This window comes from Dioscorea cayenensis, chromosome 1 (assembly GCF_009730915.1).
Source record: "Dioscorea cayenensis subsp. rotundata cultivar TDr96_F1 chromosome 1, TDr96_F1_v2_PseudoChromosome.rev07_lg8_w22 25.fasta, whole genome shotgun sequence".
In the NCBI taxonomy this organism is placed as follows: Eukaryota; Viridiplantae; Streptophyta; class Magnoliopsida; order Dioscoreales; family Dioscoreaceae; genus Dioscorea; species Dioscorea cayenensis.
Window position 1 is genome coordinate 29,637,007 of NC_052471.1, and position 10,774 is coordinate 29,647,780.

A 10,774-nucleotide genomic window follows, 5' to 3' on the forward strand; every position below is an offset into this window, starting at 1 on the left:
AAATTGAAGTTGCTAGTAAAAAATAGCAAGATAGGGCATCCACATCCTAGTTCTCAACTCTGGGCTTGTATTCAATTGTAAAATAAAATCCCAATAGCTTTGGAAGTCATCTTTGTTGCTCAGGGGGTTGAATTGCGTATGCACGTAATTGTTTGAGTGCTTATAGGTCAATTTTAATCACAAATTGATATTAAATTAGATAACGTCTGAACTTGGCAACAACATCAGTAATTGCGTATAGTTCTCTAATATATGTTGATTGATTATGCATTTTGACTGACATCTTCTTAGAGAAATAGGCTGCTTGTTCAGAGAGGTAACCAAGTAGTCATAGCAAACACCATTTTAAAATTACAACAACATGTTCTGCAAACTAGGTGCGTATCAGTAGGTAGAATAAAAGATAGGTTATCTAAACTAGACGATTGATGAGTAATATCATCACTATCATTGGGTAATCAACTTGGGTCACAGCGATTTAGACCGGGATATGATTATTTTACATTTTGAATAGTTATTGGGTTTCAATAAAATATTTTTTATTACTACATATGTAATATTTTACAATATTTACTTTTTTTAATTTATCTTAATAAATAATCCATATTTAAAGTCCTTCTCTATTAAATAAATAATTTTTTAGTAGTTGTGTGAAATTTTAGTATTATAATATAATTAAATAAAATAGTAATGAGTTACACTTGGGGTGATGGCGCAGGTGGTTAGCGCGTAGGGTTCTGCGTGAGCTTCTGAGGTCGAGAGTTCGATTTTCTCTCACCCCGATTCATTTTTTTTATTTTATTTTTTATATTTAATATAAAAAATATTTATAAATGAACTGTCCACGATGAGCCTCTCTGATCCCAATACTTTATTTTTTTAATTTTTAATTTTTATGTTTAATATTTAATATTTTTTTTATATAAAGTTATAAATGAATGATGAGCCTCTCTGGAGTTTATATATAAATAAACGGTTCATGATGAGCCTCGATCTGAAGATTAAAAACCCAAAAAGATAAAGCCCTGTCAAGCTAAGCTTTTGGGATTCAAGAGAAAAAAAAAAATGGGAGTTTTTTTGGTTTTAGGTCATCAATGGCGTCCCATTCCCTTCCTCCATTGCCCGCCCTGCTCCTCTCCCTCTCCTTCTCCACCTTCTTCTTATCACCTTCCCTTTTCCTCTTCATTCTCACCATTCTCTCTCACTTCGGATGCCCCTCCTTTTCCTCCTTCTGCTTCAATTCGGTGTGCTAGTAGTGCCAGGACGCCTGGCCCTGCCTCTGGTTTGCTTGCTTTCTTTCTTTTCTCCTTCTCTTTTATCTTTTCATTTGATTTGATTTTTTTTTTTTTTACTTATAATTGAGGATTTGCTGTTTTGTTGTCTGGAATTTAGGGTATGTTCGGTTACTGCTTGTCTGAAAGTGTTTTACATCAATGCAACCAGAAATTTGTGAAATTTTGTTTTTTTATTTTATTTTTTAATGTTATGTTTGTTGTTCTGCTATAAAGTTGGAATTTTGGAGCTGTGAATTTTATTGAATGGAAGACCTCTTTGCTCTTGTTCAAATTGAGTGTTGTTGGTTGAGAAATAGAATATCTTTGTCGGTTACATCAATGGTTTTCTGTGTGTATTTCTGAAAGTGTTTGATATCTGATTCAAGCTTTTTTGTTTCATTGTTTTTCATTCCTCTCTCTGTCCAAACATGTCCTTGGTGACCAGGAAATTGTGAAAAGAAAATTCCCATTGTGTTGCAGCAAAATGGTGTTTTCAAAAAGTGAAATCAAGAGCTTGTGTTTTGTCAATTAAAGTGATTTTTCCAAAGTTGGTTTATGCTGAAAATCTTGGATCATATGGTTGTTGTTTCTATGGCGTGTTTGCTATTAGCTTGAGAAACACAGCTAACATTGTTGTTGTTGTTGTTGTTGTTGTTGTTGTTCTGAATGAATGAAAAAGTATCTGTTTATTTGTATGGAACTGTTTGACATCTAGGAATCAAGATATGAGAAAATTATCAATGCTTTATCTAGCCATAGATTGAATGTTTACTTGATTTTACATGAATGTTTAATATTGCTCCCTCCGATTTGCAACTACAAATGAGATGCTTTGGTTTTTATTCTTCATTTTTAATGTTCATGCTAACTTTATTGTTTGAAAAGCTACATGACTGGCTACACGATGGCAAATTGTCATTAGCCTTGAACTTTATAGTTTGGAGCATTTACCGTCACAAATAACTGATCCTCAGATATGCAGAAAATTATATGCCTGCTTAACTATTTTGCTTCTCCTATTTTATTGTATGTTTTCCTTTATTTGCATTCTGTTTGATGGCAAATTATATATCGTATGTGCACATAGACAAACCATATAAAGGCATCTTATTCACTATGTTTTTGTGTGTAGACTAAACAATGCAAATGTTTGTTGTCATACACGGTCTATCATAATAATGTATGGTGGTTATTATGTAGATGAGAATGAGAATAAGGCTGTCCTTGACGCTTTTTTCTTGGGCAAGGCTTTCGCAGAGGCATTGAATGAACGGATTGGATCTACTGTGGGAGAGATCTTAAGTGTCGTCGGTCAATGGCAAGCGGAACAACAAAAGCAAGTGCTGGATTTTCAGGTGATTAGATACAATAAGAACTTTATTTATTTGTTTATTTGGGCCGATGTCTGCATTGTTACTTTATCATCGTCACATTTATTTCCTTGCAGGATGAAGTACTGGAGAGAGCGAAAAGAGCGAAAGAGCGAGCCGCCCTTGAGGTTACTGAGCCGAAAGGAGATGTTTCAAAGAGCTTCTCAGGACGAGGAGATGATGGTGTGGGTTCGGCTGTCTTACCGCTGACTCCAAACAGATCCAACCCGGCCAATGATCCCTTTCGAGATATGTTCAAGGACTGATAATAAGGTTGTTATAAAATCCTTCCTCTTTAGTTTATCACCAAATTAGAACAAATATTTCATATATCTGTGGCCCTAGAAGTGTGAACTGTTTTATACAAGCTCTATGGAGAATTTCTTATGCCTGATATATTTAGCATTCAATCATGATTTTGGTTTCACAGTGAATGTATGACAACAATATGCAGTTGAGAATTGTAGGTGATACTCTTAATTTTGTTTGGACTTGTTTGGTATCATGAAGATAACGAAAGGTTCGAGAATAGAAATTCGGAATTTAGGGTTTGTTTTTAGGTTTAAGTTTAGTGATAAAGGTAAAGGCCTAGGATTAATGTTTGCTTTGCATTTTTCAATACAAAAGACTCAGGCAATTCACAATTGGATTATTTATACAATGAAATTAAATTGAATCTCTTTAATATATGTTTGGTTTGGATCTAATAAATTAGATAACACCAGAACCTAATTGATATGAATTAGACTTTGTCCGGGCTCTTTGACAACACCATGATTCTTGCTTTCTTCTCGGACTCTATAAACATCATCCCACATCTCGGCTGATGCATAAACATTAGCAAGTGCGACATAAGTCTCTGGAGTTTGTCGCTTTCTCTCAACCATCATCTTGGCCACATTGCTTCCAATCGTAACATTCCCATGTAACTCACATCCCCCGAGCATTGCTCCCCAAACATCACCATCTTCTTCATTGATTTCTTTCAACTCGGTTATCAATTTCCAAGCTTCATCAAGCTTCCCGGATCTTACCAACAAATCAATCACACAACTGTAGTGATAGCTAGTCGGAGCAATCTTGTACTCATTTCTCATTAAACTGAAGTAATGCAGGCCTTCATCAACCAAACCACAGTGACTACAAGCACTCAGAATTGCTACGAAAGTCACTTCATTTGGCCTGAAACCAGTGGTCATCATTTGCTCTAATAGTTCAATGGCTTGATGACCAAGTCCATGAGCAGAGCAACCACTGATCATCGATGTCCAGGTGATAACATTTTTATCCGCCATTCTGTCGAAAACTCTCTGTGCGTAGTTTAGATTGCCGGACTTAGAATACATATCAACAAGACCTGTTTGTACAACCACATGCTCCGTTGCAGTCCTGAGTATATGCCCATGTATCTGCTTGCCCAGGCGCAATGCAGTAAGACTACTGCATGCGCCTAAAGCCGACACCAAAGTGAAGCGGTTACCGTGAATTGATGACTTGGCTTCGTTATATAACCTTGCAAACAACCTCAGCCCTTCTCCGGGCAATCCAGCTTGAATGTACCCGGAAATCATGGCTGTCCATGAGATCACATTCTTCTCAGGCATCTCATTAAATAACTCAATTGCCTTTGCTAGCAAACCATTGTGTGTGTAGCCTCTAATCATCGCATTCCAATGTGTGATGTATCTTTCTGGCAGCATATCAAAAACAACTTGAGCTTGTTCCATGCCGGAGCACCCGCTGTACATGTCGATCAAGGCACAATCAACAACATGGTTAATTCGAGAGACACCAGTTGTGACAATGAGACCATGAATTTGTCTACCAAGATGAAGAAACAGGAGATTCGAGCAAGCAGCGAGGATGGAACCAACCACACTGGGATCAACAACGATCATTTTAACAAAATCATTGCCGGGATGAATGATCCTAAGAGCATCTTCATATAGCTCATTGAAGACATACCCTTTGACCATCATAAGCTTTAAAATCATTGAGTCTTCTTCTTCTTCTTCTTCTTCTTCTTCTTCTTCAATGTCCTCTATTGCCCTCTCAGCCGCCCGGACATCACCACACCGGAAGTACATGTTTGCCAATGAGCTTGAAACAGCAGAATCACAGCCAAACCCAGCAACCACAAGAAAGGCATGAACTTGAACACCTGATTGCCAATCACTAAGCGCAGCGCACGCCGTCAGAGCGCTCGGTATAGTGAATCCATCAGCAGCCACTTCAGTCTCCACACACCTCATTCTATAAAACATCTCCAATGCAAGAGCACCCTTTCCAGCATTGGCATAGCCTGAAAGGAAACAATTTCCAAGTTACCACATTTCTCTCAGGCATTTCATCAAACACCTTGTGGGATTCATCATACCTGAAATCAATGAATTCCAAGTGATCACATTTCTCTCAAGCATTTCATCAAAGACCTTGTGGGAGGAATCCAAGTCGCCGGATTTAGCATACCTGAAAGGAAATGAATTCCAAGTTACCACATTTCAGTGAGGCATTTCATCAAACATCTTAAAGAATATAGCATACATGTTGACAATGGACGTTTGGACGATGATGTTGGGATGGAGGAGACCGCGGGTGAGGAGGAGAGCGTGGAGAGAACGGGAGAGGAGGGGGTTGGAGAGGGCGGCGGCGGCGCGGCCGGCTGAGGAGGCAGCGAAAGGGTTGGGATGGGGCATGAGGGAGAAGAGTTGGAGGGCGGGGAGAGGATGGTGGGAATTGGCGTAGGCGGAGATGATGGAGGTCCATAGAGGAGGGTCTCGGGCGGGGCTGGGGATCTCGTCGAAGAGGCGGCGGGCGGCTGCGAGGGAGGCGGCGCCGGCGTAGGATTGGAGAAGTTGTGTGACGATTACGCGGTTGTGGTCGAGGCCGAGCTTGAGAAGACGAGCGTGGGATCTCATTTATGAATTATTATTTATTAGAAAGCATATTGTTATTAAGGATTCTATGCAACCGTGTGATACCACTTCAGTCCTCTTCCTCTTCCAATAAGATTATTTTTTTTAAACTTTTATCTTTTATTTTATCATCTCATTTGAAATTAAAATTTTAAATCTACTGTGTTCCCTATAATGTTCAACATCATAGAGTAGCTAGCGATGAGTTCTTTTTGTATTTTTATTTTTAACTATTTTTTAAAATTTTATCTTTATCTTATTACCACTGATTTTGAAGATTTTAAATCTACCGTGTGCCTCTTTACCGTCTCTAGGCTAAGAAATTTTGAGAAGAGAAAATTGACTTTAAGCGGGGTAATATTGTGTGGGAACAGGAATCGAAAATTTCATAAAGTGAATAAGATTTTAAAAAAAGCATTTACAAAAAAATAGTTCGAGGAGGAAGAACATGGCATGAAATGGGAGAATGCGAAGTCAGCATCCGGCGGTGTCCAAAGTCTGGTTTTCGGTATCCGGATTGGTGTTTGACATCCGGCAAGCATCTTAGATTTAAAAATTTAATTTAAAATGATATGATAATTTTTTAAAAAAAAAAATTAAATAAAAATACAAAAAATAATAATAATAATCATTGGCCAGTATCCGATGTTGGACATCATGGAGAGCACACCGACTGCGAAGGGGCAGTGTGGATTTAAAATTTTAATTTCAAATAAGATGATAAGATAAAGATAAAAAATTTTAAAAAAATAAAATAAAAATACAAAAAAAAATTAATAATTGAAGTAAGTGGGTAATTAAATAGGCTGGCATAACTATAAATCTGATTTGATAAATTTTTATTGAAAAGAGACACAATCTAGTGGTATCACGGTCGTATAGTGTCCTTACTCTTGTTTGTATAGAATCCTTACTCTTGTTTGTTTAGAGAGGATTGATTGAGTAATGGTTACCCATTTATTATGACAAAAGGCCCATTGTGAGAATAGGCCCATTAGGGCTTTGTTTTCTCCTTTTTTTTTTCTTTTGTTGGTTAGAATTTAATTTGTGAGTATTATTGAGACTTGTTTTTTTTAAAAAAAAAAAATTAAAGATATTTCCTGATATCTCTCTGGACACTGTTGAATTTCATAAAAAAATAAAATAAAAAATATATAAAAGGTATGATGAAGAAATGACTCATAAAAGTAAATTTAAAGAACTTAAAAAGTAATTTGCCTTTATTGAAAATAATTTTCTAATTTGAAGTGCTGATTTAGTTTTAATAACTGACAATAGTAGTCATTTACTAATTGAAAATTTATATATATATATATATATGACTGGAATACCTGGCTTTCCCTGTATACTTGAGAAACTAATTTCAATGTAATTTTCATAACTCTGAGGATGAACAAATCAGGAATACAAGTTTTCCAAAATTTGAGGAATTTTAAAAAAGTACATACTTCTCTCAGATATATTATATCACTATAGCTTTAATTTAAAAAAATCAGAGATTGCTGTATATTTAAGTTTAATCAGTGTAACATCTACATGAACAACTACACAACTCTAGTTTTTTTAGTTAGTTTGTTGGTTGGTAGATCTATGGAATAATACTTGATCCCCAGGCAATACATATTTTGTCTGCTTTAGAAGCAAGACCAACAACTTTAAGAGGAGATCATCAATAGATTCAGATTAAGAGAATCAATGAATCAATGACAAATTAGCTACTTAAATCAGCCAAGGACATATTGATGATAATTATTTACCTCTTGTGAAGAGAAAGGTTGCCCTGCAAAATTGTTGTTCCAGATAGAGATTGGCAAACTAAATTTCATTCAAGTGGAGTTTTAGATAGATATAAATATATTGAAGGCCTAATTCTTTTTCTGTCTGAACCAAAAAGTTAATAACAAACCAATTTATAGTTCTAGGTGAGAAACTTAACCAGGTAGATTCTTCTCAATAAATGTGGCACTTGCAGATGTAGCTCCAACCACTTACAGCCAAATTTTGCATCTGAGACTTTAACTGAACAAACCCTAAAAAGGTTCTAATTAGCTCTAGACAACAGAAATTAATCATAGATCGATGAAACCCATAACACTTATGTCTCTACTTCGATGATTGATTGGTTGTTCCAGATAGATGATTCTGAACTAAATGTCATTCTAGTGAAGTTTTAAATCTAAATAATTGTACTGAAGGTCTAATTATTTTTTTCTATCTGAACCAAAAGTTAATAACAAGCCAATTTATAGTTCTAGTGAAACTTAACCAGGTAGATTCTTCTTCAATATATGTGGCACATGCAGACCTAACTCCAACTACTTGCAGCCAATATTTGCATCTTAACCTTTAACGGAACAAACCCGAAAGTTCTAATTAGCTCTAGACAACAGAAATTAATCATAAATTGATGAAATCCATAACAAGAGAAAGAAAAACTTATGTCTCAACTTCGATGATTGATTGGTTGTTCCAGATAGATAATGCTAAACTGAATGTCATTCTAGTGAAGTTTTAAATCAAGGTAATTATATTGAAGGCCTAATTATTTTTTTTCTATCTGAACCAAAAGTTAACAATAAACCAATTTATAGTTCTAATGAAACTGAACCAGGTAGATTCTTCTTCAATATATGTGGCACTTCAAGATGTAGCCAAAGGTTGCACCTGAAACTTTAACTGGAGCAAACCCGAAGTTCTAATTAACTCCAGACAAAAGAAATTAATCATACATTGATGAAATCCCTACTTTGATTATGTGTCCTATACTAACACCGTTCAAGAAACAGTAGATCATTTGCCACAAAACTTTCAGAAATGAAATACCAATTTTAATGTTTTGGAGAACAAATCAAAGCACACAACTAAGACTCTTCAGTGAAACAAAAATTAACACCAAAATATTTCAATACTTTGGGGAATTCACCAAATGCTCAACAACTCACAAGCAGATGAATCAAGTGTTTGCAAAACATTGCCATAAACTTCAACAAATAGTCATTAAAGGAATACCAAGCTGTTAAAAAAATATAGAATTCACATTCATATAACCATTCCTATCTGTATGCACATGAACCAATACTAATATCAATACTCACACCAACGAAACAATTCACTAGTAATAGCAATACCAGAACAAAAAAAACATATAAAACCAAAATATAAAAAGAAAAAATTCAAGGAAAAGATAAAAAGCGAGACCTTTGAGATTAGGAAACTTGTGATGGCTTGACGATCTTTCCATCAGGATTGAATGCAACGTTTGTGACCGTTTGATATGTGGGCGCTGCTCCAGTGTAATACACGGCTCTCCCTGCGCCATCATAGGCAGTGAAACCAGCGTCGTGGCCTTGCGTTCTCACAGCGCCGCCGTCCGGTGGCGGAGCGCTGACGGCGTAGACAGGCGCCGTTGCCTCACGATAGATCTCCTGCGCCGGCGAGGGAACCATCCTCGGTGGTGGTGCCATGGCGTAGTACCCCTGTCCCGCTTGAGTATGAATCACTGCTCCTTGTTGCTGATACACGCCTGGTCCTGCCGGGATGAAGTATACCTGCCGGTCTCCGCCGGCGACTGACGCGAACCTCCCTCCGGCTGCCATGCCAAGGTGCTCCTGCCAGTATACTGGTTGTGGCGCAGGGGGGGTTTTCTCTTGGACTCTCTGTGGGATATAGTACTCAGCTGGGTAAACCCTAGATAGGTTTTCATCGCTCGCTTGGCGCTGGAAAGCGGGCTGTTCTTGATTCTCAGCGATTTGAAGCCTCTGAAGCTCCGGGATCTGCCGTTGTACCTCAATTGGTTGTTCCGCGCCGATTGCACGGTCGTCGTTCTTCGGGATCTCCGATCTAGCAAGTGGAGGATGCGCGTGCTCAACGGGCGGTGCGAACTCCTGCGATGGGTCCTTGACCTTGATAGCAGGAGGTGGTATAAACCCCTTATCCAGACCAAAGAGGTAATCAGGACTCTCCGCCGGAGCCGTCACCGCCGGGGCCTGAGGCGGTGGCGGGGCAGCAACAGAGTTGAGGGCATCAACGAACCACTGCCGATCCGACTTAGTATCGGAGTTCGTCGACGAGGGTTGCGACGAGACGATGGGAAAGACAAAGAGGCGGAGTCGGGGAGCAGCCTTCGAGCCGGGGGCGGCGGCACGGCAGAGACGATCATACTCGAGCATCAGATGCTCAAGGTCCTCATCATTGGTGACGGATACGAGGGCATCGAGATCCTCACCGGGGAGCTGATACTTGAGGCAAACATCATCGGACCCGGTGATAGAAGCAATACGGGAGAGCACAGTGGGAAGACGAACGGACCGGTCGACGGCGAGGATCTTAGTGTCTCCACCGACGTAGGAGAGTTGGTTGTCGTGAGGACGGGGTTGGATGCGACCACCGAAGCTGACCATAAGCTTCACACGCTGCGCGACGGGGGGAGGCGCCGAGGTATCGTCCCAGGTGGCAGGGTTCTCGCAGTCGATCTCGCGAGAGCGCGGAGAAGAGTCGCCGGAGTCCGGGAACGAAGAGAAGGAGAAGTTCTTCTCCATTGACGAGGATTTTAGGGTTAGGGTTCGCAGAGGAGAGAAAGAGGAAGATGATGTCTTTGGCTTTATATAGGAAGGGGGTCCACATGAGATCTCAGGAGAACCGTTGGATTTGCCAGCTGGCACACCTGATGATGTGAAAAAATGGAGGGAAGTGAGATTCGGGGCGTGACGTGAGAAAAGCGAAGATGTGGGGTCCAATTGTGGGCCCGCATTCAATATTTTTTAAATATTTATTTTATTTATTTATTTACGGAAATTGGTTGTTCATTTCACTTGTTTGTGAGAGTAGTGGGGACCTATACAGTATGATGTGCCTGCGGTGCAGGCTTGGAGGAAGAAGCGAGGGTTTTGATTGGGTAGAGAAGATGAGGAGACTGGTGGGTGCCCAATTGGGTTGGGTTTTATGATGATCCGGAGGAGCAGGAGAATGTAATACTGACAAATTACTCAATTACTAGTACCTAGAAATTGGTTTTTAGTGAAAAAAAAAAAAGAAAAATTGGAATTTGTTGAGTAATTATTAATGAAATGTAAAGTGGAAGGGGGGACATGGAGTACAATTAAATGGTTAAAATTTTAATTTTTATTGATAAAAATAAGTAAGTAAATAAATAAAAGGAAATAGAGAAGAAATGGTGGCGTGACAGCAGTGAGCCAGCTGGGTCATGTGACATAGG

At 38.7% G+C, this 10,774-nt stretch overlaps 3 protein-coding genes across 4 annotated transcripts; 1 reads left to right on the forward strand and 2 right to left on the reverse strand.

The window, feature by feature from the left end:
* The first annotated feature begins 1,009 nt into the window (after positions 1 to 1,009).
* Positions 1,010 to 3,057, forward strand: LOC120261090 (uncharacterized protein At4g13200, chloroplastic). Of its 2 annotated transcripts, none has more exons than XM_039268774.1 (3): positions 1,010 to 1,282; positions 2,475 to 2,629; positions 2,722 to 3,057. In XM_039268774.1, the coding sequence occupies exons 1-3, from the start codon at positions 1,066 to 1,068 to the stop codon at positions 2,908 to 2,910; spliced, it is 561 nt and encodes a 186-aa protein (XP_039124708.1). In that variant the 5' UTR covers positions 1,010 to 1,065; the 3' UTR covers positions 2,911 to 3,057. The 2 variants fall into 2 exon arrangements, with proteins under 2 accessions (XP_039124708.1, XP_039124717.1); XM_039268783.1 differs by having other exon boundaries at positions 2,532 to 2,629.
* Positions 3,058 to 3,164: 107 nt separating this feature from the next.
* Positions 3,165 to 5,649, reverse strand: LOC120261081 (pentatricopeptide repeat-containing protein At1g11290, chloroplastic-like). Its single transcript, XM_039268761.1, has 3 exons — positions 5,189 to 5,649; positions 5,022 to 5,113; positions 3,165 to 4,946 (listed from the first exon to the last, which is right to left on the reverse strand). The coding sequence occupies exons 1-3, from the start codon at positions 5,560 to 5,562 to the stop codon at positions 3,373 to 3,375; spliced, it is 2,040 nt and encodes a 679-aa protein (XP_039124695.1). The 5' UTR covers positions 5,563 to 5,649; the 3' UTR covers positions 3,165 to 3,372.
* Positions 5,650 to 8,573: 2,924 nt separating this feature from the next.
* Positions 8,574 to 10,151, reverse strand: LOC120264060. Its single transcript, XM_039272010.1, has one exon. The coding sequence runs from the start codon at positions 10,095 to 10,097 to the stop codon at positions 8,766 to 8,768; it is 1,332 nt and encodes a 443-aa protein (XP_039127944.1). The 5' UTR covers positions 10,098 to 10,151; the 3' UTR covers positions 8,574 to 8,765.
* Positions 10,152 to 10,774: the final 623 nt, after the last annotated feature.

Excerpts from the sequence above, each read along its gene's own strand:
- LOC120261090 (XM_039268774.1), top strand. The coding sequence starts at position 1,066 with ATGGGAGTTTTTTTGGTTTTAGGTCATCAATGGCGTCCCATTCCCTTC. Across the intron at positions 1,283-2,474 it reads GACGCCTGGCCCTGCCTCTG|ATGAGAATGAGAATAAGGCT; the intron begins GTTTGCTTGCTT and ends GTTATTATGTAG. Across the intron at positions 2,630-2,721 it reads AGCAAGTGCTGGATTTTCAG|GATGAAGTACTGGAGAGAGC; the intron begins GTGATTAGATAC and ends ATTTCCTTGCAG.
- LOC120261081 (XM_039268761.1), bottom strand. The coding sequence starts at position 5,562 with ATGAGATCCCACGCTCGTCTTCTCAAGCTCGGCCTCGACCACAACCGC. Across the intron at positions 5,114-5,188 it reads CAAACGTCCATTGTCAACAT|GTATGCTAAATCCGGCGACT; the intron begins GTATGCTATATT and ends ATTTCCTTTCAG. Across the intron at positions 4,947-5,021 it reads TTGGAATTCATTGATTTCAG|GCTATGCCAATGCTGGAAAG; the intron begins GTATGATGAATC and ends GTTTCCTTTCAG.
- LOC120264060 (XM_039272010.1), bottom strand. The coding sequence starts at position 10,097 with ATGGAGAAGAACTTCTCCTTCTCTTCGTTCCCGGACTCCGGCGACTCT.